The sequence below is a fragment of the Girardinichthys multiradiatus genome, chromosome 18 (assembly GCF_021462225.1).
Source record: "Girardinichthys multiradiatus isolate DD_20200921_A chromosome 18, DD_fGirMul_XY1, whole genome shotgun sequence".
Lineage (NCBI taxonomy): Eukaryota > Metazoa > Chordata > Actinopteri > Cyprinodontiformes > Goodeidae > Girardinichthys > Girardinichthys multiradiatus.
In genome coordinates, this window is record NC_061810.1 from 32,219,407 (window position 1) to 32,247,209 (window position 27,803).

A 27,803-nucleotide genomic window follows, 5' to 3' on the forward strand; every position below is an offset into this window, starting at 1 on the left:
AATCTGATTTCATCTAAAGCCTTTTTATCCAGGCAACAGAAGTGAACTTGATCGGTGAACAGCTGATTGCTCTAAGTTTCGGGCTTCTGGAAGTCCTGAATCAACCTCATTTATGTCTCCGGGTTTCCTTCAACTCTTCAGCCTCTGGAAATTACTGTCTTCGGAGACATATGACAACAAAGTTACTGTTTAACCATCAAAGTCTGGAGCATCAGTGCCTGCCACTTAAAGGAAGAAAACTGAAGATTAAGTCGTATTCCCTTCAAGAAACCACTCGTTGTTACCAGAAGAAACATCTCCATCAGGTGCATGGATGAGCCTCCGTCTTCAAAGCCTCTCCAACCTCATTAGTTTCAGCGTCAGGGAAAGACGGGTTGAGTTGATTGATTCATTTCTATTATTGAAATTATTATGTGTTGCCGAATTTAAGCTGTTACTGACATCTGCAAAAGTGTTACTAATTAAAGAAAGCATATAAAATTCTAGTTGAATCGTGGACATTCAATTAATTGAGTCACCTTATTTTTGGTTTTTCATTGGTGGTAAAAAGTCTTGTTGCCTGGTTCTAAGATTTTTTTAGGAAGTTTTTATAGGTCGCCTTAGCCAAGTTTGTTAAAACAGTGCCCTTGGGGCTCGTGCCGAGCCACTAAAATTAACCTAGCCCATATACCAAGAGCCAGTTGTAAGATTAGGGAATGAGCAGCCGTGAACAAAAGTGCCTGTTGAAAGTGTGGATGACTGTGATAGGCTACTCAGTCGTCCAGACCACTAGTTGAAGAAGGGCGAGACTTTTGTATGAAGGCTGTCAGAGGCTAGGCGAGTCATTTCCCGACACCAGCTTAAACAGAACTTTCAGTAAACCTGCTTAGTAGGATCTTTCAGGTTTAGGGAAGTCCGGACCCGTTGGATGGAGAGCTGGATTGAGCAATCCCTTTATACATAGGGAAGTAGGAGGGAGGGGTTAGCTCATCGGACAACGAAACCAGCGTAAGAGGCCCTGAAGCTGAATGTCCCTTCCTGGCTCATTACTTCCTAAATCTTGCTTCTGTATTTCCGTTTATGTGAAAGTGGAGTGCTGGACCAACCTCTTAGCTTTTGTGTCACTTCTTACACACACACATGTTTCCTGTTAAACTGGACTGCATCCTCACACAAATGCCCATGTCTCCTTCTACTTGGTTTACAAATCCCAGGCATAAATTCTTCACCAGACACACACATGCACAAACACATGCTTAGAAAAAAAAACCTTGATCGTTTTAGTAAAGTTGTCTCATTAAGAATATACTAGCTGCTTCATTTCCAATTGGCAGAATTAAGTAATCAGGAATCAGAAGTATAAACCAGTTTCCTTTCATTGCAAAACATAAAATTAGGAAACTTAAACAACACTATAAAGCTGCACAATGCATAGTGGACAGAAGATTAATACTCAGCAATAAATTTAACCAAGAGGAGATGGAAAATGTTGAAGACGATGATCTCATTCAGCATGTGAGCCTGAAAGGCATTATTAAAAAACATGGCTGCGTAACTGAGAAAAACATGTTAAAATATTTTAGAGCAGGTTATCCAGATAGTTTTGTAATGTTTTCCTGACCTTGACAAATCACTGTATATACAAGGAGAAGTCCAGAAATACTACCAAGCATCTTTTTTCCCACTCTTTTTTCTTTCCCTGTCAAACTGCCAAGATGGCCTCTGCACTCAGGAAACCACAAGTCATTTTACATCTTTCCATGTGTGGAATGTCTCATGCCAGCAATGAGCTTTATATTCTGATCTGCATGCACAAATGATAAATTTAGAGCATGATGTCACGGACCTGGCACCTGTTCTTTACCAGATAAATGGGGAGCAAATATATTGGCACAATCCAATGAAAATTCATTATTCCTGCAGACTTAAACCAAGAAGTTCCACAATACCCAGGTTCTGTCTTTGCACTTTGCAGGCAAAAAAAGTTGGCTATATTTTTTTAAATCCACTCTTTTATTCCATTTTCAAAACAATTGGGCTCAAATGTGCAAAATAAATAAATACATAATGTATTATGATTATTATTATTATGATCATCATAATCATTATTATTAAAATTATTATTATATTTACATCAAAACAATAAAATAAAATAAAAATATAGAAAACATTATTGTCTAATTTATTATTTGGCTTTCAGAAATTCAGCAAATGTTTTGGTTTTTGCCTTTCAGGAAGGACTTCTCAAACACTGCTTTGATAGTGATATCGCCAAAAAATCTAAAGTTTAACTTTTCTTCAAACCTAAGAGAAAAAATTCCTTCCAAGCATCCAGGTATTTTACAACCTCCCTCATTCACACAACCATAATTTCAGCATCTGGTCCCAATTTGTAAACAATTTCTTTAAGTGTAATGTTCTGGTACAAATCCTTAACTGTGCTGTGCAGTTCTTTTCCGCAATGACCAAAGATATCTTGTAGAGGCTCGGCAGAAATTAGAGACAGAATAGAAAATGGACATGCAAACTCTGATACCACCCCAGAAATGATATCAGTTGTTTTGTTAAAAAATACAAACGTCTTGGTGCTGCGACATTACTTTTTTTTGTTGAACAGGTTTACTCCTTTACTCATTTCACGTTTTGACATGTCATTACATCTTCAGTGTATATTATTGGGATTTTATTTGATAGACTTAAAGAAAATTGTAAAGAAAATTACAAATAGTTTCTGAAATTTGTCATGTAGACTGTGCGATTGTATACATCAATTCCAAACAATATTTGGAGGAAGTACCTTTATTTTACCAGCCTGGCACATCAGATACTTTGCCCATTCTTCTTTATAAAATAGGCTTCCAGGATTGCCTTGAATTTGGCTCCATCCATCTTCCCATTAGCTCTGACCAACTTCCCTGTCCTTGTTGAAGAAAACCACCTCCAAACCACAAGGTTGCCACCACCATGTTTCACAATGAAGATATTGTGTTCAGGGTGTTCATTTTTCACCAAAGAGCATCTTGCATGTAGTCCCTGAAGTTCAGCTTTCATCTCACTGGATTAGAGCACTTGTATTACTTGCTGTTTTCCCCATTGGCTTGTGGTAAATTTCAGAGGGGACCTCTGATCAAAATATTCTTACCACTACTCTACAAAGGCCTGATTTGTAAAGTGAGCTACAAATAGCTGTCAGGTCCATACATTCTTGCACCTCAGCTGTGGATCTTTGCAGTTTTTCTAGAGTTACCATGGGATGCTTGACTACTGACTTTAGAAGGAAGATCATATTTTTGTAGGTTTGTGGCTGTGCTAGACTCAGTTTTCTGATAATGGATTAAACAGTGCTCAGTTAGAAATTCAAAGCATGAACTATTGTTGAGCATCCCAATCCCACTTTCTAAACAACTTCATCAGTAGTTATTCCGGCGTGTTTCCTAGTCTTAACTATACTATTTGTTCAGAACAACAAATGTCTGAGGCCTTCACAGAACAGCTGCATTCAAACTGAGATGAAATTACAGACCAATGGTCTCTTTTTACCAATAAGGTTAAATCTGAAGGCAAGTAACCTCAACAGTTAAACCTCCAGATAATATCATGGTTGCCCTAAAGATTATTTAGAGGTTTAGGAGAAAATGAGGTTGAATACACAATCATGATAACAACCATCAGACAAAATCAAAATAAAATGGATAAAGGTTTGTGGCTGTAGGATGACACAACTTGAAAATCTTCCAGCATGGTATGGTATGAATACATTTGCATGGGGCTTTCTGTGTACTCGGCTTTACTTTCATGGGAAATATATCTTTACTTGGCAATACAGGAAAGTTGCTTTTTACAAGGTTAGGGTCAGGAAGATTACTGCCTCACACAGATCCATTACCTGAACTCAAAAACCAAGAATAAAACAGCAGAGGTTCTCTCTGACATCTACATATGATTTTAATATTCAATCTGTTGTATACTTTAAGTTTCAGACTGTCAGAATGTCATCTATTCTTAGCATACTGCCATGGAGCACTGGTGATGTAGATATTAAAGTGTCTAACTGGTCTCCAGAGAGACGGGGACAGAAAGAGATTGCAGCTGTAGGAGGTCACAGTGGGCCTCGACCATCAGTGACCCTTAGTCAGACTGAAGCCCTGAACTTTAAGGACAGCTGAGAAGCACTCAGGAGGCAAAATACAGATAAGTCAACACTGCTAAGACACAGACATAATGTAATACCCACTGGTGCTTTCTGTTTTTAGTTGGAACAGAGATTTATAGTGTACAAAAAGGGCAAAGCAGAGTAGTCAAGCCACAGGAAAAGCAGTTCCCATACAGGAAAATGTCTTACAGTAAAACCCATTAAAAAGATTTGTAAAATGTTTTCAAATGTTTTAGTTGAACTACTGCTTAAGTTATCTTTTTGATCCTACAAGAGACAAGTACTGTATGTTTAGTGAACCAATCTAACAACAGTCCATTTCACACTCACTATAAAAGGTAAAAAAAGTAAAAGCTGAAACTGGTGAAACATCCTCTCTCCATGTTTTCTACAGCTTTTCCATTGGAACCATTCACACTAATGTGCGAGCAACGAAGGGCTTTGCATTTCTTTCCTCACAAACAGACAGAAGTCTCCAAGGGATTCACAGACTATCCTCTTTGTTTTACTTTTAATCAGCAGCTGGAGATTTCCACATTGAAAGTAGATTAGCATATTTATTCAGAGGGAAGATCTGTGTAAATGCACGGAGCCTGATTGAAACCTCAGAGGCCAAAAGGGAAGCCTCAGCCTGACAGTTCTGGGCCACACTGTGCTGGTTAAGCTGCATGTGTGTTATTTCTCTGCTGACTTGCTACGGGATGGTGATGTTTATCATAACAAAGCACATGAGCATGTATTTTATGCAAATTTAAATTCATTCAGTTCCACAAAGCTGCTTCTCATTGAACCCTGTCACATCCATTTTGGTGGTCTAAATTAATGTCTGAAATGTGCACACATACTGCACGCCTACAAAATACACATTATCTAATAACAAACCATTGCAAAGTCTCAAATCAGTCACATTTAAGTCAACACACATAAATTTGATTCTGTATCCCTGTACTGTATCTCTGCTAGACACTGTGCTAGATATACCGTTTCTAGCATAAGGATGCCTATGAAGTTTCATTAATTGTAAGATTAATGTCAGTCAAGACAGCCAGTTTTCAAGGATAACCATAATTGCCTCCCATCACCAGAGGAAGCCATCAATTTTTACGCTGAAATTAAAGAGGCTGCAGGGAATATATTTCCTCAGATAAATTTCATAGTGTGAGAGTAGATTAGGTACTTTTGGCTAGTGGTGTGCTAAGAAGTTAAAGAGGCTTGGCTAACATTAACGTTAAGTCATGCCTTCAGAAGATAAATCTTTTAGATTAAATGTTCGGCATTTTTCCAGCCCTTCATGCGCAAAATCTTCTCTGAGGATCCAGGTGTAGTTTTTCAGCTGAACTTCTTGTTTTGTTCCCAGGAAGAACAACACATCAATTCAGGAAGCTAAAAGCTCCACTGTTTTTTTTTTTTACAAAATCACTTTAGTTAATGACCTGAAAAACACTCATTGTGTAATTCGTCATCTCATTTTGAAATGGCATACTATTGCCTACAGCGTTCAAGTGCATTCCAAGTTTTTAACAAATATAAATCTGAAAACTGTGGCCTGCATCTCTATCTAGCCCCCATGAGACAATACTTTTTAGAGCCACCTTTTTGCAATCACAGCTGCTCATCCCTTGGTTTAAAGAACAACTGCATGGAGATTAAATTACACACACGTGAAGAGTGTAAACCTATTAGGTGACCTCTAAATCTAGTCGGTCATACTGGATTTCATTTAGGGGAATCACAGTAAAAGGTGTTGAACAGAAATACATGCTATGGTATTCAATTGTAAAAACATTTTACTGCTTTGTGTTGGTCAATCTAACAAAAACTTGATAAAATACATTCATGTTTTTGGTTGCAATGTAACAAAATGTACAAATGGGTTCTCCAGCAGCTGCTTTGCTGTTGTGGAATTCAACTCAAGGAATGTGGTTTTTTTTCTCCCTGCTGGAAAATATCAATTTAAGGAGAGGGGCAGTGTTGTTATGGTTGATGGTAAGAAGCATCTGGCTGTCTCGTATTCATGTTAAAAGAGTTTTTCACAGCACAGTCGTAAAATCCATGCAGAAAATATCGCACCTAATATTTCTGACTCTTTGCCAGCTATGTCCTTTTTATAACATTATCCTTCTCCAAGTCATTCTATCATTCTGTTGAAGTCAAGACCACATATATAATCTATTTACCCTTAAATTAAATAAGCTGACGGTGACACTGTGTGTGATCTGGTTGAAAATGATCAGAATCTAATCATTTATGTTTTTAAAGTAAAGAATCACAGTTATGTTCATAAACATTGCAGAAGTCTAACTCTTCTCTCAAAAAAAAAAAAGCAGTAAGTCGCACCACAGATCTCATAATTCAGCAGCAGACCTCACATTAGTTAATTGCTTCATAAAAGTTGTATGGAAATTTTCTTGACCATGAAGCCCATTTGTGTGATTGCATCATGCATAACAGGTCATGTGAGAACGCAACCTGAGTCTAAAATGGCATCTACTCAAATCCCGCAGCTGCCCCCCAAGGGCCACATCACAGCGGGCCAAATATTTCCCCTCAACAAAACAGAAACAATGATCTGGCATGGTGCCTAATTTTAACTGCATCCCTGTGAGCCAGGACCATATGAAAGGCCTTTAAAATAAAAGAATGTGCATTTAGACATTCCACCGGCTGGGAGGGAGAGAGCCCACACCTGTGACCATCAGTCATATCAACATCGTCTGGAGCCTGAGTGATGCCAGCAGGCAGGGCCAGGATCAGCTTGGAGATTTTTATAATGTGCCAAACAGCAGTATTTAATTGACATTATGACACCAAGATTAAGGATTTCTTAAGTGAAAGGAAGAAAGAAAATTATTACTCAACATCATTCTGAACATCCCTTCCCCCCTTTTTTCAGCAGGGACAGGAAAGCTGGTAAAGGTTGATGGAAAGATGGATAGAGCTAAATAAAGGGCTGGGCAGACGTTCACCTTCTAGCGGGACAACGCAAAACTTTACAGCAGCAGCTAGAATAAAATGGTTTAGATTAAAGCATATTCATGGTTTTGAATGGCCTTATCAAAGTCCAGATCAAAATCCATTCCTTAGAATGTGATGTAGGATGTTCAAATTGCTGCTTTACAAATCAATCTGAACGAGCTAGAGCGGTTGTATTGCCAGTAAAATGTGGTTCTACATAGTATTGGCTCAGGGGGATTAAAGATTTTTATTTTTATAAGGTTTTGAAAACCACAATAAAATACATTAAAGTTTGTAGGTATTATGTAACAGAAGGCGAAAAAGTTACAATAATATTTTGCAAGACACGGTAGATAACAATGATTTGCTGTTGTTCACAGTTTCCAAATGCCAAGGTTTACTGTGTTAAACAACTCGCTGGACTATCTTGGATCCATGATTCAGTCAGAGCGAACAGAGACAGATGCCAACACACTGAAATCAACAGTCGTCATTGATTCTAAACTATTTTTTCCATTATCAGTACTTTAAAGTTATGCAGTAATAATATGCAAATGTAAGTGTGCCTATGACCGCAGGTTCCTGTTAAACTAACCAGCCATCAATTTAAAGAGCAATCCTTCCTTATATTCATTTAGCCAATCCTATGATTATTAAATTTTCTCAACCAGCCGTCCAAGGTCACGGACTGCTATCCCAACATGATCAGGGAACAGAACAATCACCCTGAACAAACTGCCTATCTATCTTAGGCTCAATGCAAGAACAATGAACACATTTAGAGTTTCAGCTCTACCCAAAGTACACGTTTGTGGAAAATAAAATCCTCAAAAACATTATGCCCAGCTTGCTCCTCTTTAAGGCAGTAGCATAGTAGGATTAACATTTTAGAAAGCAACATCAGCATCACATCACAAACATTTAGAAGAGCATAAAAAAAATCTTACCAGCACCAGCTGCAGTGGTCATCTTATTAAACATCTGCAAGACAGAAACAGAAGTAATATATCCGTAACTGTAGCTCAGATAGCAGATGAGCGCCTGCATTCTTCAACACTGTTGCAATCACTGCTGTGATGACAAAATCAATACAGATTCTCCACTGCAGCAGTGGTGGCATTATTTAAAAGCTCAGCTGGGAGTCGGCTGAGGTGATATCTCTGGAATTAAATCCGAGTTTGAGGAAAACTCACTGTACTTTAAAAGCATTTGGGTTATTTCTTGTATGTGCTCTGTTTATGCTGTTGTGACAGAAGTTTTACCCAAACATTGGTTCAAAGTGGCCCAGTTTGTTGAGTTACAGAAGAAATTCTTCCCCCATTCAGAACTATATGACAAACTGTTCACACTTCAATGAACCTCTTCCATAAAATAAAATAAGACATGGTAAGATGGTAAAATTATGCTGGGCCAGGGTAATGACTTTAGGCCACACAGGAGAATGCGTTTGTTTTGCTTACCATAACATTAGCCTTTTACCGGTTCACAGAAGCTATTATTAGTTGTGGTCCACATTAACATTTTGACCAAACCAAAGGAAATAACATTATTATAGAAAAGCTAAATGTCGCATAGTGTTACAGTTTTCTTTCGACCAAATTCAGTTGTTTATAAATAAAAGACTTTTAAGATATTATGAAGATCATTTTTTCATGCAGCTGGGTTGCAAAAACAGAAATAAAATTATTAATTTTGGGCTGTTGGTAGTTGCTAGCACTGTTACCTTGCAGCAAGAAGGTCCTATGTTTAAATTAGAGATGGGGTCTTTCTGTGTGCAGTTTGTATGTTCTGATATGCAAGGGTTCACCCACCGACAAAAGAAAACATTACTTTCTTGACCCCTCTAAATGGCATTTATGTGTGACTCTGTGAGTGCAATGATCATCTGTCCTGTGTGTCTATTTTGCTTTAACTAATCCACTTCTTGGGTAATGTTTTTTTCATCAAAACCTTTTGTAGCTTTGAACTTACACATAAATTATTCTAAGACTGTTTTGGGAATTAAAAACCACTGTTATGTGGGTTATGTTATCTGGGCTGATGTAACTGTTATGTTACATCAACCCAGGCCTAAAAAAGTCCAGATTTGACCAGGACTGAGTTTGTAAATTCTAAAGTAGTAGTTCTTTACCCATCAATATATAACTGTGTATATCGATCATTAGTTTCTTGAAATGGTGTTATAACCTAAAAGAGAAAAAAGGTAGTGATGTGATTTACCTCTTTTTTCCAAATGAAAACAGAATTTTTCTAGCAACTTAAAAAAAAAATTATGTAGTTAATTAAGGAGACTTAGCAATTTGCTGCTCTGACTTATGCGCTTGTCGATCGCTTGCCCTGTTTTCATATTTCTCTCTCACAGAGACAAAATGCAGTCTTAACTCCCAGGATGGTTTTCTGTAACACTGCAGTCAGCCCATCATAACAGACAATTGGCAATCAATTGTAATTCACCAGGTAAATTTTGTTTTTAATTTAAATTGGACAAAATTTGTTAAATGATCGTGCATTGGCAGTGAGAGATACAACTCCAAAGTGTTTGTGCAACAGCAGAAATGCTAGCCGCATTAAATAATTTAGCTGGATAAGCAATCTACACAGCAAATAGCAAAATTTAAGAAGACTGGTGAGCTTTGTGTGAGCTCACTGATAGTCTTAGACACTTCAGGGCCACACAGTTAATGAGGTCACAGTACACCGCGCTGCTGGCACACCATTTGTAACTTATTCAGTGGAAGAAGGTTAAAAGCAAAGAGGGTGCCACAGCCAACACATTTTTTGCAGGTTTAAGAGATGAACCACCAGGAGTAGCTCCAGAGGCAGCTGCCTCAACCACTCAGTTGCCCCTTAGGTTCAAAAACCAACTTTCTGAGACAGAAAAACAAAGTCATAAATGTATGACTCAAACCTCTATGTGTCTAATATTTCCGCTGCTGAAACACAGAGGAGCTGAGTGGGACCTTTGAAAACTAAGAGGTATAGCCACAATGTATCTCTCCTTACTGACTGTGAAATCTGGCACAGTCTGGCAGAATTTCATCACGGATTTAAACACTTAAGACACAATTAGGATTATTATCTGTTTTTGGGTTTTGAAAGGTTTCCGTTCAGGGAGTCTCTGCGGACCTCTGTCAGTCCCAGATTCAAAAACAAACACTGAAAATTAGAACTCGAAAACCAGATGTTGCACCCCAGAGGAGGTGTACACATTTGGCATGGCCTTCTCTCTGTCTCTTTCTCTACAGAAAGTACTTCGTTTTAGCATATCTTAAGATCTGACCTACAATAAAAAACATGTCGCCCCAGTGAGGGCCAGTTGTATTTAGACAGATGACACATATCAAAGATTACAGGTCACAAAGAGTGAAGTCCTTCAATGATGTGAAGAGCACCTTTTTCGAGGCTTTCGTCCAACAGGAAAACTCTCCCCCTCCCTGCATCAACATGGATGTTTACATGGTGAGAAAGGTGTGTGCGGGTGAATGATGGCTGCGGTCCCCACACAATGACGAGCCAAAGAGACAGTTACAGGACCAGTCAGTCCAGCTGACAGACTGGCATGCCCATCTCTGCCAACAGCAATTAAATGTAAGAATCCTTGACCTGAATATGTCTTCATCCACCAATAATAAAATCAGGCTTTATGCTGAACAGCAATAACAGGAAAACTATGTGAGCATACTGTGTGTGCTGTCTATGTTGGCTCTGACAGCTACATTTAATTTGGAACCCATCTATTTTAGATTATCAGTGAAATTTTCAAGTCTGTGGTACATTTAAAAGTAATTCACTGGAGTTTTAATCTGATGCTTTGATCATTTCATGTACATTCAAATAAGCTGTTTTTGTGGTTCAAATAAATTTCGAGTTTCAAAAGATTTTAATTTGAAATTACAAAATGTTTCGCAATGTTGTGAACTACTGGTGTGTTTGTGCAGTGCCTAGTAGCTGTGTTAATACCCCTCAACCTTTTGCATATTTTGTCACAGTGCATATACAAACTTCAATGTCAGTCAGTCAGTCAGTCATTTTCTACCGCTTATTCCATAGTGGGTCGCGGGGAAGCTGGTGCCTATCTCCAGCAGTCTATGGGCAAGAGGCGGGGTATACCCTGGACAGGTCGCCAGTCCATCGCAGGGCAACAAACTTCAATGTATTTTTTTGATTGTTATGTGGTAGATCACCATAAGGTAGTGCACAATTATTAAGTGAAAGGAATATATATATATATATATATTTTATTACAGCTAAATATCTAAAAAGTGTGGCATACATTTGTATTCAGTCTCTCAAGTCAAGACTTTGTACAAACTGTCAGGGATCTAGTGGGTTTATGTCTGTGCTCTCTTCCTCCCTCTCCTGGAGCTACAGGGTACTTTGAACGGTGAGGCTGAGCTGCTGAGTTTCTGTACACGTGCTTCTAATCAGCTACAGCAGTCTTAGCACTGGAGCTGAAGAGGAGCTGGCTGCACCTGGGTGTCAACCATAGTGGTATTGCTAGCCCTTTGTGTCCTGCTTTATGCATTTTCAAGTTTTCAAGTTTTGGTGTAACCTGGCTCTCTGCTCCTTCCTTAAAGGTTCACTCCTGGATTCTACTTGGCTCCTCACCTCCATGGAGGAACAAATCTCCTTAGTCAAGTTCAACAGTTTAATTTCCTCTCGGATCTCAGCTCCCATGATCGGCCACCATCAGGCAAACTGCCTTCTTTCCACAATAGCTATCTTCTGTCCTCTTTTGCATAAAGGCCGTATTTGTGGAGAGCAAAACAGATTCTCCCACCTCAGCTGTGGTTCTCTGCTGCTTCTCCTTAGTTTCTGAACAACCCTCAGAGGCACAAAACAGGTTAAATGGGAATGTGCAAATGGCTGACTTCTGCAGTGGTTTTATTTAGCAGTATCAGAGAAGGTGCTAAAAACATATCCATGGCAGACTTTTAAGACATTAATTTGTGAAAAACATTTAAAAACCATGTCCCATTTTCCTTCCACTTCACAATTATGTGATTCTCAGTGTTGGTCTCATAAACCCTCAAAAAACATTGGTGTTTGAAGTAGTTGACATCATTTGAAAAGCTTAGGATGCTTCCTGCTATTTAAAGGGCATACTATATTCCTTCTGCATGTCCTGATTTAAGGAATAAACCAGCCTTTTGTACTGTATCTTCCTTCAACAAGACACTATCTTTATCATCACAAAAGCATTTAGCATGTTATGAAATTGTCCAACAGGGAGAGAATGAGATGAATTTCAGATTTTAAACTTTAGAAAAACACTTGTTCCAAAACATTTTTGATCTACGAAACATCTTTCAATACATTCCTTTCTGCCAGCCTGAGCACATCCACTATCCTTAGACTTTAAGACTGTGAATCAGACTGCATTGCATTATCATAGACTGCTTTCTGATATTCAATTAGAGAGGCCCTTACATATGATTCATTGCTGCCACAATAAAAAAGATCTCCAGAAATAAACATTTGATGGCAAGACATTTTGTCTTCTTTCCTTGATGAATCAACAGTTTGACAGAATTTATTACTGTTTTAATACTATCCATAAAACAAGATGACCAACACCATATCACCACTGAAAGGGATTTGACCTCATTACAATCGCGGTTAGTCTGCAGCCACAATAGTCATATCTGCAAAATCTGTGAAAATTTCCAGCTGTCCCAAGGCCAAGTTTAGTGCTATTCTTATTTTCTAGAGGTACCAAATGGTTCTAGAGAAAGATAAGGGGCATGTTTTTGAAGAATCAAGTGTCAGTGGTTCTGAACTTGTTATTAAAGTTCAACATGGAAAACATTTCAGGAGCGTTTGGCTGGGATCTTGGATCTCTTCTCACAACCTAGTTGATTGCCATCCTAACACATCATAGCCACAAGGGAAGGATAAAGTACTTTGATTCTCAACCAGGATCAAATCAGAGAAAAGCGGGTAGAAATCTACCCTGAAATAAGCCCAAGATGTAGGACTTTTTGAATTGACTCTTAAACTAAAAATGGAGCTTTGTGTTGGGAGGAAGCTAAACCTTTCTCACTGGTTAAACATCCCTAACATGTTCTTCAGCCACCTCCTAGTTTGTCTTCCTTTGCAGCACATATTTTATGTTAACTTTAAATTGCATGACCAGAGTTCTGTATTGTTGTTTGCAAACACATATAAACCCAGCCACTTGTACTGAATACCAGAGTGTTTTACAGAGTTTACATGCAAATATGTGGATAAGACTCAGCAACCTTTGTGGAAACACTAAATGAAAGGAAGCGCAGACTTCTGCATTCAGCTTAACTGCAAATATGGCTAGAGAGAGAGAAATGCTCTCATGAAAGCCTTTTTTAGAGATTTTAGCTGGTAAAGTAAAAACAAATTCAGCATTTCTGTTTTGAGATACAGATTAAAACAAACACAACGGCCCAGGATTGTTCATCATTCACCGATTATAGTTTCGAATAAAGCAGACACATCATTGTAGCAGATTCCCGGTTCTCACAGCTACACTGCATCAGTTCATCGTTTACCTGGTTCATATTATGTAATCCCTCATGCCTATGTACATGGTCTTTTCAGCTCTTTGACAGATCCTTCTGTCAAGCTCTGTCAAGTTCCTCTTTTTGTAAGTTTTCTTTATTAAAGACATATTTTCACCCACCTGCTTCCTCATTTCAATTGGGACCTTCAGAAACAGAGCCATGGCAATTTTATTTTAACTGCTAAGTGGATCTGGATGAGAAATACATCACAGAAATCAAGGCATTTCACACATGTAATTTTGGAAATATATTTTGTGTACATGATGAAATAATCTTCTTTTGCTAAAAAATTAATTTCCTAATTCCTTTAGTCGTTTAAAATGCTTGTTTAAGCCAATCATTCTAATACCCCCAATAGACTCTTGCATATCTGCACAGCATTTCAATGGTGTAGGAATGGGGCCTCAAACTCCACTTCTCATGGGCAGGTGGTCTGCAATCTTAGATGTGTCCCTGGTCCTACACACTTGAATCAAATAGCTAAATTTGCTATGTAGCATATAGTCGAGTTCTACAAAGTTCTGCCAATTATGCATTTATTTGTGTCAGGTGTTGTAGTAAAGACATGTCTTAAAGTTGCAGGAACCTGGCCCTCGAGGACTTGAATTTGAGACCCCTTGTTTATGAAGTTACAATGCCATAGTCCTGTGGTCTCAAACTCTAATTCTCAGAGGCCAGTATCCTGCAACTTTTACATTTATTTGTACTTGAGCACATCTAAATCAAATATCTGGGTAATTACAAGTACTCTAGTGTCTGATTGCGTGCTACGGAGGTTACTCAGTCATTTGATTTGGGTGCATTGGACTGGGGATGCATCTAAAAAGTGCAGGACATCAGCCTTCAAGGACTGGATATTAAGTCTGATTCAAATATGGCTCCAGCAATAGTTTCCTATGCGTTTAACATTTTTGTGTAAACAGTCTGATGTTACACATTTTTTTAGACATGCCAAAAAAAATTCCTACACAGTTGTTTCTAATATGTGCCACTCATACAGACCAATGCAATTGATCCTATAACAATATAACTTATATCTCATACTAGGCCAAGCAGGCAGACTGTCTGCACTAATGAAGAATTACTCCCCATGTTGTGCTTTATGCTTGAACTGACAGCATTAACTTTCAGATTCATTTGGTTAACAATTATCTATCCACTTGGGAGCACATCGTGGCAAAATTAATGTACCCTGCTCTTACACAGCAGAACACTGAAAATTCCACACTCTTAATCCCAATACACACCCACACTATTCAAAGCAGTGCATCATAGGAAGTGTGGCAGTAGCTTAAAATGTAAGAAATCATATAGCATTCTTTGTTCAAGAGGTTTTGGAAAATGCTAAAAACTGACAGATGCAGTCAGTTTTTTTGTTAGGTTAATTGCCACATACCTTGAAAATTTATTTTTGGACAAAATATTTTCAGCTATACATAGGCAAAGCTTTAATCAGTAGTTGATTTGTAAACAGATAGTGGGAGTCAGGCATAAATAACAGCTACATCTTGATCTAAGCTTAAAAGGGGACTTGAAAAGCGCAACAGCTTTAGGTACCATCTTAAGCTATAAAGTGTTACACAAGTCTAAAACAGAGTCTTAAAACAAGTCTTAAAAACAGAGAAACCATTTTTGGGAAACTTACTGCCTTCTTGGTTCTTGCCCTTGTCCCTGTTGAGGAGTTGCGAGAAGCAGATGATCTGTCTTGGCTCCAACGTTCCCTTCTTTGTGGTCGTTGAAGATCTTTGTCATTCAAGGTTTGGTTCAGCAAGGACTTTGAAGCAGCACCCCACTGCAACAACATCACAACATCAGTTAAGACTGGCTCTGTCTCTGTGTGGCTGAAGAGACGAGGACAGGATGAACTCAACAGCGGCCAGGAGAAAAGAAAACAACAGGCTGAGGTCAGTGGTTGGGGAAGTAAAGTCTCCACTCTCCGTTCAGCTTGGCAGAGCTGCACAAAGAAGGCTGTATGTGCAGATCTTCCTTTGAGAGAACAGAGATTATGACCTTGTCAAATATCCCAGCAAAGATGTCTTGTTTTGGCCAGTTGCCTGCCATTAGTTGAAACAGGTCATAGTGAATGTATGGGATGGTTCTGCAGATGCCTAGGAGGCATGTTAGCCTCTCTGAACCATTCCTAATAGACCAAATCATCCAAACTACTTTCTAACACAACAGCCCCTCTGTGCAGTACATGCATAAGGAGCTCAAAAGGCCACTTTTGTTCCTGCACGCTAAGTCTGGAGAGATATTTCATGTAACATGCCATGAGAATGGGCCTTTTTAGGAACACAGTTGCATTGCCCCTGTTGCATCATTGAAAGTACAAAAACTGTCTGTTCTTGATGCACTTGCGGGCTTTAGAATCCAGTATCACATCTAAAGGCTGAGGGTCCAAATCATAAAACACACTAAGAGAGTCAGATATTTGAAGCTGGACCGAATATTATTTTGTCACAGAATGTACCCTCATGTTGCAAAAGTCACACAACCCACAAGAGAGAAACCAGTGGTACCCCTCCATTTACTGGGATAACAAGTGACTGCTGCCTGAATTCAGAGAAGTAGAGATGGACATGAAATTACTAACAGCAGCTGCTTCCAGGTCTGGATAATCTGCCTGGATTTTCTCTCTGCAAGGCAAACTAAATTGATTTAGGAAAGTTTAAAAGCCATGACCAAGTATGCAGCGTTGGCTTCACAGCAATGTGTGCAGCATCAGCCATGACAGTATGCACACCATCAAGCACTGAAGGTGCAGTCCTAATGTTCCTTTCACCCATGTATATCTGAATTTCTTAAAAAGGGCCCTGGTAAACCCATTTAGTCATCTTTGTCTTTATGGGTAAAACACACAGCAGATGCTATTAACAATGGGCTATTTGTTTATTAAAATATAAGGCCAACCACTTTTTAACAGTAGGTATAATGCCATGGCGTGTGATGCTCACCTGCTTCTTGCGAGTAATGCAAGGTGTGTCAGAGGGTGATGAACCTTCACTCAGAGCTTCCTCTATGTCCTGATTAAGCTGGTCCAGTTTCCTCATGAGATGGCTCATTGACTCAGACCATGGACTCGTGACCTGTGGAGACTCCTGTGGGTAATCAGAGAACATCAGAAAAGAGAGGTCAGGCAAACAATGCAAAACATTTAGACATGACAGCAACTTCTTTGGTGAGCACAATAGTTATGTATTGTTTTATTTTTTTTCTGCTAGTCTGAAATTAGGAAAACTTAGGAAATCCCTTGGTCATTTATATTTACAGCATACAGTAAATATCTTAAAGCAAAAGTCTTTTATGTTACATGAAACAGTTCATAGGCAATTAGAGATCATTTTCTATTTTGCTTTCACAGTTTACCTTTTACCAAAGTTTACGTTTTTTAAGGCATTCTTTCAGGAAAGAAGAGACCCTCTATGCCTTTAATGCATGGCAAAATCAAACAGTATCACGGACTACCCAAAACATTGCCTTATAAATTTGATAATGCGAATGCATTGCTGTCACACATGGCAATGTGATCTATTGAACTGTCTTGGTTTTTAAAGAACATACACATATGCTTTCAGGTGTAAGCACATGTGTAGATACCAAGAATAGTTTGTTTGAAACATGCCAAAGGTTTATGCAAAGGCAATACATCATGCTGGTATATGGGAGTGAAAAGCCAGAATAAAGAAGCTCAACAGCAGTCTATATAAAAGACTATATAATCAAAAAACATAACCAAGAAAGGAGGATACAACATTTATGAATTAAAATAAAAAATAATTCACCATATAGCATAATTATTGTATTTACGTAGTAAAGGGTGAAAAAAGTTTTAAATTTAATTTTAAATTGAGAAAATATCTTATTTTAGATTTTTATTGTTGCTTTTATTGTTAGCCACAGTGGTTGTACTGAAAATGTTTATAATATGTAAAATAACCGAACTACAACCAGAATCCAGAATCAGTGATTTATGTTTGTTCATCCCTGACACATATTTAGGTTACATTTTATGCGCATGCTTATGTTTTAATTTTAAAGGCAGATTCTTCATATCCAAAGTCAGGCTTCCAAGGAACAAAGATAATATTTGCTGTGAGATCAATCCACTTGATTCAACTCATTTTATCTGGTTTATTGTTGCACCAGAAAGAAGCAGGGTACTACCTTTTAAGGTCAGCAGTTGGACCATCTAATGACTTCACAAATCTCAATAACTTTTCATCAAAATTTTTATTTATTTCTGTAATTCAATCATTTGCATTTTTTGGGTCTGGTGTCTCTTCCTTTTGACATACACCTCATAGATTCTCTATGAGGTGTATGTCAGGCGAGTTTGCTGTCAAATTAAACATGGTCATTAAATGAGGTATTTGTACTTTGGGCAGTGGAGGCAGTGTCAAATTCTGGAAAAGAAAATCTGCCTCTCCATAAAGCAAATAAGCAAAGGAAAGCACAAAGTAATCCATAATTTCTTGCTAGATGGCTGCACTGACTTTGGACTTGAGAAAACACAGTGGGCAAACATCAATAGATGAATTGGCCCCCCAAATTATTACTGACTGTAAAAATCATGCACTGAACTTGATGCAACTTGAATTCTGTGCCTCTCCACTCTTCCTTCACACTCTGGGACCTTAATTTCCAAATTAAATGTGAAGGTTTTCTCTGGTTCAGGAATGGCTTGACAAAAGAAATGCAAAAGTTGTAGGTCATGCCCTGGATTTATAAGTCTGTGGAGGTTCTTGAAACTCTGAATACAGCAGCATGTCTTGTGAATCCCCCCCCAAACTCTTAAATGGGCTTTGTTTCACAATCATCTCATAGCTGTAGTTGTCACTATTTCTTCCACTGATCTTTCCAATAATATGCTTGGATAAAGCAGTCTTCGTACAGCCAGCTTCTTTCAGGTTTCCCCTCCTTGTGGCGTCATAGACTGTCTGCTTGACAGTCAGCAGTCTCCCCTAATATTTTGTAGGCTATAATATAATATTTCTGTATTAAAAAAATCTTTTTTTTTTCTTCTCAGTCTGATGTAATGCTCTCATTTTCATTGTTTAATGAATTATGTAATATATGAGTATAACTTTTTGAATTTAAACATTGAAATACGCTTTTTGATGAAGTTCTGAGATGCACCTGCAATTAATGTTCGAGTGAACATTTGCTGTGATGAAAATAATAATACTCATCCTAAGGGATGGGTACCGAATTCGGTACTATTATAGATACCGAGCGAATTCCGTCAGTACTACCAAGTACCGATTCACGTAAAATCGAACGGTACCATGTTTCGGTACCTAAACGCATCATTGTGACACTAAGGGAATGGAAGAGTGGGCGATTTTCTATGCCGGATATGAATACAGCATTGCACGCACAGGAGCGTAATGACGTCAGTAGTCACCGGTACAGTCAACGAAGGAGGCATGGCTGATAGAAACCGCTCGAAAGTATAACTCCACTTTTCAAAATGCGGTGCAGATTATGCGCGATGCAATAATTGTGATGCAATGTGCAAGACCAGCGGCGGGAATACTTCTAATCTGAGGAAGCACCTGCAGCGTTTTCCCTACCACTATTTAAGGGGGAATAGGGGGAAACGTTTCCCTCCCTCGCCAACCAGACCGCCCGCCCCCCCAAGAGGATGACGGCATGTAGTAATAGTATGTTTTAACAGTGTTAGTTTTAATAGATTACGTTGTGAAGGATTTCATTCCCTATGTCGCTGCTACTCTACTTTATATGGCCAAACTTGACAAAAGCTGGACGAAAACACACTCCTCATACTCTTGTGTCACTGACGCTGACACACTTGAGTTACGTACGCTCGCACGCAGGTGAACACAAGAGCCTGACAGCGGACAGAAAAACATGCCGCTAAAACAGAAAAGAGGCAAGTATATGTGCGGTTTTAAAAAGCGCCAAATTTAATTTTGATGACAACACTTCCTCTTCTGTGAGCAGCAGCTGGGCTAACTCTCCTACTCCTGGTACATATGGCGAAGATAGAAGTACACAGAATAGACCAAGTGTTTCATGCCCTGCCCCTGACACACAGCTAAAGTCCAGGCACCACCACCTGGCTTGGTTGTCGGAGGTGAAATTATCCCCCTGGATCTATAAAACTGAGCTTGTTAATTAAATACATACATGATGGAGAGAGAAAAGAAAGAAAGTAAGATGGAAAAGACAAAACAGATATGATAAAAAAACAGAGATGGAGACAGTTAAAGAAAAAAGATAGACATATAAATACAGTACGTAGAAGATAGGTAAACTTTTCAGTTTGTTTTTTCCATAAGAATGTTCTTTCGAATATGTAGACCGCTTAAACAGGCTCTAGTCAGAGGAAACCAAGGGCCCAGCCATTTCTATAGTCTTCTGAGTGTGTGTATATATACACTCACCTGGTTAAGCACAAGATTTTTGTCAAAGCTGAAGAGGCAATTTTTGTCAGCCTCAGATCTACGGCTACAACTCGGGCATTCATGCCTGCATTCGTTAGCGACTCGTCGTCTGCAGCCAGCAACATGGCTGGGTTTTACTTTGTGCATTACACTGCATAGTCATTTAGGGGTTTTAATGATGAAGAAATGTTTGAAACAACTGAGATGTTACAAAACAAACAGCTGGATGTTGTTTTGATATGAGTTTAAATATTGAGAAATAAGTATGTTAAATTGAAAATTTTTGAGATTCTGTTATTAAACGAATTAACATTTATTACCACATAAATACACATAAAAGTACCGAAAACTAGTAATGTTGAAAACCGGTATCGATTCCCAGGTACCGGGTATCGGTACAGTACAGTATCGGTTAAAATGTGAAAGGTACCCATCATACTCCTCGCTGAGATATTGCCTTTAAGAAAGGGACAACTGAATGAAATACTCAAAAATATAAATGCTTGCAGTCGAAGCAGGACATTAAGTACATACAAATAGCTAAGTTTAGGAACAAAGACTATATCTTTTCACATCTCTGTAAAGGCATACTGTTTTAACAAACAGTCTTCGTAAATGTACGATCTTTTAACAGTTTTCCTCAATCTGCAAATCAGTCTTCATTGTAAGTTTTAACCATATTATACTTGTTAATCTTGTTACACATGCACTTGTTACATTATCTTTAAATTGCAAGGACATCACTGACCAGACACCAGGCTCCACTCAGCCCCAATGACCACCCAGGGTCAGCTGACTGAGCAAGTGCTGGGAGAAAGTAAATCCTTCCACTCAATCCCAGAGGAATAGTCTAAATTTGGCTGGTTCCCTGGTGCCCTCTGAGGTCTAAAGGATCACTCTGGGTCACCTAGAGGAAAAAATAAAGTTCCCCATTTTGCTGTCTGTCTTTTCGGCTCGGTGTTGACAAGGGAATGCAAAATGTTTGACAATGGATCAGTATGTTTAGACAGTTCAAACCTCTGTGTCTGCTTTACAAATAAAGAGGACTCTCACAGTCCTACCTAAGGAGAAGAACAAACTATGCCTAAAAGAAGTGACACAAAGAAAATGCTGGCAGTTATTATAATTTGTAGTGATGCTACAAAATGTTGTTATTATCTATTTTATTATTTAATTCAATGGAAAGACGCTAAAATAGAAACTGGTGGGGGATAAAAGCTCAAGATTCCAAGCCAAATGCCTGAAAACATCTGAAAAGGAAGCTGAGGATCTTGGGAGCAGGATTGCTAATTAACCCCTTGTGTCAGAAAAACAGAAATGCAAGAAACAGATGCCCTGTTTTTTGGCTCTCGTTCAAGCAAAATCTGGAACCCAGTAACAAAGTGTCTTTTTAGTGACATCCCCTTAAGGTGCTATTTGGGAATGCAGACACTTCTCCTCAGAATGAGACAAATTCCAGAGGAGACTCTTCCTTCAATTCATTCTCCGTTCCCTTTCCTCTATATCTGGACCAGACAGTTGTGCAAATGCTCACCACCATGGGAACTTAGCCGGGGTGAGTCATTCCACAAGATAGATGCAACGTTATTTTCTGAGGACGCCAAGAAGTGAACAGGCTATAACTTTATCAGCACAAATTGGACACATTTTGGTACCCCAACATAGGGGCTTTGAGATGGAAATGGGGAGTTAAGTGTGTGAGCTCTGGGCTCGGTGCCTAGACTGTGCCACCCACTGAGAGTGCTAGAGATCACCATAGAGGTAACGCAATGAAGCAACCGGTCATGCGAAAAGGGCATGGGCTACCTGGGATTGAAGGAATAAATTACATTGGTAATACCCTGCAGTGCAAAGCAGCATGTGAAGGACAGCCATGTATGGGGGGGAAGAAAGAAAATATGTGAATAAAATGTGTTTATTTGTGGTAATATGTGAGCTCAAATCTAAGAGAACCTTGTGCACATAGTGCCCTCACATGGTTAATGGTGAAAACTGCATCCACAATTTGTTTCAGGAATTATTTTAATGTTTCATGCAAAAACTAAAATCAAATATGAAGGGTCTGTGTGTTTCTGAAGAAATGGAAGGTGACGTTCAGTGCTAATGTGATCTGCTGTCCTCTGTCAGACTCAACCCCGAGCTAAGGGAGGGGAAAAAAACAAAAGCAGTCAGTGCACTACAACACATTTATAGGTTTTGTCTGTCTGTGCAAAGATAGCATGACTGTATTGGTTTCTTCTAAAAGCCAATAAAGGTTGCTACTTTTCAGCATGCCTCTAAAAATAATCGAATTGTTGGGCCTTTTAAAGTTCTTCCAAGTCATTTTAGAAGACAGTGTTGATTTATTATGTTCTTCAAACCATTTAAACCTTTTCACATTTTTGTCACCTTACAACTGTAAACGTTGGTGTATTTCACTGGAACTTCATGTGCTTAACCAGCTCATATTTCTGCATATTTGTAAAGTGGAAGGAAAAGGATACATAGCTTTTAAATGGTTTTACAAATACAAAATAGAAGTGTCACATATCCTTCTGAGTGAATACTTTGTAGAAACAACTTTCACTGTAATTAAAGCTGAAAGTTCCTTGGGGTTTGTTGCTACTAGCTTTGGATGTCAAAAGACTGATATTTTGCCAGCTTATCTTTGGAAAATCGGTTAAACCTATATTGGATGAAGATCATCTATGAACATTGATTTTCAAGTATTGCTACAAATTCTCAATTGGATTTAGGTCTGGACTCTAACTGGGCCATTATAAGGTATAAATATGTTTTGATCCAAGTTATACCTTTATAGCTCTGTATGTTTAGGGTCATTGTCATACTGGAAGGAAGCCTCAAATCCATTCCAGTCTCTAACAGGTTTCCTTGCAACATTGCCCTCTATTTAGCCTCATTAATTTTCTCATCAACACTGACAAACCTCCCTGTCCCTGCTGTAGAAAGTATGTTTTGTGCGGAGATGAAAAAGTTCATTCTGTTCTTATGTGATCAGAGGACCTTCTTCTTCTGCAAACATGTTTGTATGACTTTTTTTCCTACCACTTCCATAAGGACCAGATTAATGGAATGGACAAATAGAGTTTACCTGAGTCTCTCACCTGAGCTGTGGATCTCTGCTGCTCCTCCAGAGTTACCATGGGTCACTTGGTTGCTTTGCGGTCTTAGTTGTTTTGTTTTTTTTTCGTTGTTTTTATCTTCTTATCTTTTCAAATAAATAACTGAAGAATCTAGTGCTCCACTAAAATAATGCATCATTGGTTCTATTTTGCTTTGCATCTTAGCTTACTAAGCAATAACACAGTTTGTGGTGTGATGGCTTGGAAAGTTTTTACTGCACTCCTTTTGATAATACTTACAACACACTCCCTGGATTCCCTGCATTCTTGCTGCCCTCTCCAAACAACCAATTCAGAGCTGAGTGTCATGCTGCACGTAAAGCCGTATTATCTCAATGTCCTACCACCAGAGAGAGAGATTAATATGTAACAGGGCATTACCTCTGACTGCTATGAAAGCATGGCAGGTATGTGTTGTTGGCTATATTCCCTCAAGGCGTAACAACGCATATATATAATGGATTACAGCAGGCTTATGAAAGCTCATGTAAGCTTTTAAATAGGCAATAAAAAACCAGAGATGGAGGTCATGTGAAAAGGACACAGACACACCTCAAGGAAAAAGGGAGGAGAAGATGGAGACAGTTAAAAAATGGAAGGTGAAGTTCAGTGCTAATGTGATCTGCTGTCCTCTGTCAAACTCAACCCCGAGCTAAGGGAGGGGAAAAAAGCAGAAGCAGTTTGAATTCCTCCTGGATCTGTGTCTCATTTACAAATGGGAAGTCAGTGCACTCCCACACATTTATAGGTTTTGTCTGTCTGTGCAAAGATAACATGACTGTATTGGTTTCTTCTAAAAGCCAATAAAGGTTGCTACTGTTCAGCATGCCTTTAAAAATAACAGTCAGAATTGTTGGGCCTTTTAAAGTTCTTCCAGGTCATTTTAAAATACAGTGTTGATTTATTATGTTCTTCAAACCATTTAAACCATTTCACATTTTTGTCACATTATAACTGCAAACTTTGGTGTATTTCACTGGAACTTCATGTGCTTAACCAGCTTAGCTCAAATATTCTAATATAACTTTTTTTCTATACATTTATTTTAAATGTTTCTAAATGTTTAACCCAAGTGGAGACAAATTCTAAAGTTGCAAGGTTTAAGCCTTTGGTTGTGTGTTAACTGCATAGAATTACTTAAAAATTTTGTTTAATGACAAAATTATCACATTAGGAACAGAAGTTCAGTTATGGTAAAAATGCATGTTTGTGTCTGTCGCATCATATAATGGGAAAAGCTGTATGGGCGTGAATACTTTTGCAAGGCACTGTAAGTTTAACAAAATGTGTCAAGTTAATAGAAGCATACCTCCTTGCTGCCTATTTCCTCCTCTGCCTCATACCCGCAGTTGCTGGGTGTAAACCCAGATTTTGCATGTGGACCCACACAAGCTCTTTTCTTCTGTTTCTTTTTAGTCATGGAGAGATCTTTACTGTGAGGGAACTCTATGAACACATCTTCATTATCCCCATCTCCATAATCATCATGGTTACCATTGACCTTGTCTGTCTCCGTCTCTGATGATTCTTCACCATCAGAGCTGTTGCAGCCAGAAGCATGGCTGTTCATGCAAGAGGAGCCGGTGCTGTCTGAGAAGGTGATAGTGCTTGGTCTTTGCTTCACAACGTGTGGTAAATCTGAGATTTTTGGAAGCAGGTTAGCAGGGATCTCAAGAGTGGATGCACAGGCCTGACTGATGATGGATCCATTTAAAATCGGCTCCAGCGACTTAAAGTCTCTTTGTACACATCCGGAATAACATTTCAGTGAATGATGAGGCTGATTATGAGCTGCCTGCTTTACCTGAACGTCTTCTGCATGAGCAGTGGATGGAAGGCTACAGCAACAGTCTTCAATTGGCTCCAACTGTGGCCTTTGGCCTGAAGGGATAAGATCAACCACTCTTTGACCTGGTTTTGCTGAAGTACCCTCATCTTCTGTAGATGATTCCTGTGTTGAAAATGTCCTGTTGTCCAAAGCTACCTCGTGTCCTTCCAAACTCAATCTATGTGGAGTATCCATTGTTATTTTGCTTTTGTAATCACTCATATTTCAAAACGTAAATCCACAAGTGCTTTGTATGGAACAGGGCCATGTTTTTTAATCAAAAATACAATCAGGTTGATAGCCTAAAAGAAACAGAAATGAAACAGATGAGACGTTTTCCAATAAATATGAAAGCTAATAATAATCTTAACAGAACAGATACATAAGGATGATATGGTGCATTTTGAAAATGATCCATGCCCTCTGAACTTTTTTGCATTTTGTCACTTCAAAAACAATAACTTCTGTGTATTTTTTGGGATTTTATGTGAGAAACCAACACTAAATAAAAGTGTATACTGCATTGCATGCATTTGTACTCAGACCCCCTGAGTCAATACTTTGTAGAACCACCTTTTGCTGCAATTGCAGTTGAGTGTTTTGGGGTATTCCTCTACCAGCTTTTCATGTGGAAAGACTGATTTGTTTTGCCAATGCACTTTTTCAAAGTAACTCAAGCCCATTTAGACTGGATGGAGAGGGTCAGTGAATGATAATTCTCAAGATTTTACACACATTTTCAAACAGGATTTAGGTAAAGACTTTAACTTTCCAATTGTAACACATGAAAATGCACTGAAATAAACTAGACGTGTCCAAAGTTAGACCCCTGGGCTATATTTGGCCATTTAAATAATTATGTACATCCCAGTTTTGTACCAATTTGGACTGCCAACACAGGTGGTGGAGGGAGATTGACACATTAGGTACAAAACTAGCAATGCATTAACCATGATTTTTGTTTTTGCCAAGACTACAAACATCTAGCGACTTGTACTCAAAATGAGACCTGGGTGAACTCATTCGATAAACTTGGGGATCTCTGCAGCTCATCCAGAGTAATCATGCACCTCTTGGCTGCTTCTCTGAATAATGCTCTCTTGGCTCGTCTGTCAGTTTTGGTGGATGGCTTTGGGTTGCTAGGTTTTACAGTGCCATCTTCTTTCTATTTTCAGATGGTGGATTAAACAGTGCTCGATTAGATGTTCGGAGCTTGGGATGTTGTTTTAAAAAATAACTCTGCTTTAAATGTCTTTACAGATTTATCCCTGACCTGTTTGATGTGTTTCTTGGTCTTCGTGTTCACTAATGTTATTTACCAAACCTCCTCACAGAACAGCATTATTAACAGAGTTTAAATGACATATTTCTCAATTAGGGGATTTTCAGACAAATGGTTGCATTAGTTTTTATTTAGGTGTATCAAAAGAGAAGGGGATGGATATAAATATACATCCCTTTCAGGCTTTTTTTCTAGTGTTGAAAATTATGTATTCATTTCCTTCAGCTTTAAAATTATGCACTACTTTGTGTTGATTTTTCCCATAAAATGCCAATAAAATTCACTGAAGTTTGTGGTCATAACGCCACAAAATGTGAAAAAAATGTAATCGTTTACATTTCCTGCAGTTCTTTCTATCCTACAGTTAAAGTCTGAGTGTTCATGTGCAGTGTAAAGAGTCTAAGTGTACCCCTGGACCTTTCTGATTACATGCCAATCCAGCCAACAGTGTGTAGGGAAATTAAATTCAACATCTGGCTCATCCTGAACTGTTCAAGTCTGGATCTGCTTCACATGCGAGCAGTGACATCACTGCACAGAGGAATGTCACTGCTCTTCCACAGTGGGTGATTTACAGCACTTTACACCATTCATTAGAGCAGAACATGTCCCTGGTCAACTGTGGTTAACATCCACCTCACTACTTCAGTGGCCCATTCTTTAAAACTCACCTTCGACAGTTTCTGAGGCATCCAATGCACGTGTGGAAAATCAAACACTGAGTTGCTTTATCTTGCCTGTGCAGTGGTTTATCATCTTGCTCAACCACAAACATTATTCTCAGGGAACATTTTGAGATGTGATAAGAGGGCAACCTAAACTAGAAGCTTCCAGAGTAAACTGAATCTAAGAAAGACCTGCTGTTTCCCGAACAAGGTTTGGCCTCCCAAGTTTTAACTGCAAGACCTCTAAGATTTTTTCCTGTAATATAATCACTGAAGTAAAATTTATATGGAAAAAATATTAAATAACAATTAAAATTTGTAATTTTTGCTCTGTTGTTCCAGTAGTAGAACCGCTGTTTGGCTGTGCCTTTAGCGCAGCACTGACAAACTTACATTCAAATTAAATCTCTCTTTTGCTCTCCAATATAAGCAAAGTCCAAAGTGTTTGACTATGCTGTCATTAAATATGCATACATTCTGATTGCAATTGTTGCAGCATTGCAAAAGAAGTAAACAAACAGTTGCTTGCCATCCAAACCTGCCCCTACATGGTGAATTTGAAGTGTGCAGGCAATGAGAGTCCCCTCTAAGAAACCCCTCTGTTAAAAAGAAAATCATATGCAAAGAGGCTCTCATTATTCCCAGATGAATGCGAAGCAGATTTAAATGAAAACAAGAAGTCACAGGGTGAAAATGAACTGGGTGTGTAGACTGCCAAGGCCAGACCACAACTTATTTCGAAACGCTTCCAGTTCAATTTTCAACAGAAAGGTCCAGAACAAGTCTCTTCATGCAGAAACACCATATAGCATATAACACTAAACCTCAGCCAGGTATGATTAGAAAAGAAGAACTTTAGGAGTTTTTAGTAGATTC

General features: G+C 38.6%; 1 protein-coding gene and 1 long non-coding RNA gene across 2 annotated transcripts in view; one reads left to right on the plus strand and one right to left on the minus strand.

Annotated features, from left to right (window-relative positions):
* Positions 1-27,803, minus strand: part of stard13b (StAR-related lipid transfer (START) domain containing 13b) — an 84,664-nt gene that overhangs the window by 56,634 nt on the left and 227 nt on the right. Inside the window, exons 2-5 of the mRNA XM_047391555.1 lie at positions 24,462-25,282; positions 16,578-16,721; positions 15,269-15,415; positions 8,035-8,068 (exon numbers count right to left, since the gene is read on the minus strand). Coding sequence (XP_047247511.1) covers positions 8,035-8,068; positions 15,269-15,415; positions 16,578-16,721; positions 24,462-25,202 — 1,066 coding nt within the window. The 5' untranslated portion in view covers positions 25,203-25,282. The remainder of the gene's footprint in view (positions 1-8,034; positions 8,069-15,268; positions 15,416-16,577; positions 16,722-24,461; positions 25,283-27,803) is intronic.
* Positions 10,486-13,741, plus strand: LOC124883999. The gene is made up of 2 exons (XR_007042367.1): positions 10,486-11,578; positions 11,665-13,741. It is a non-coding gene; the product is annotated as an uncharacterized LOC124883999 (long non-coding RNA).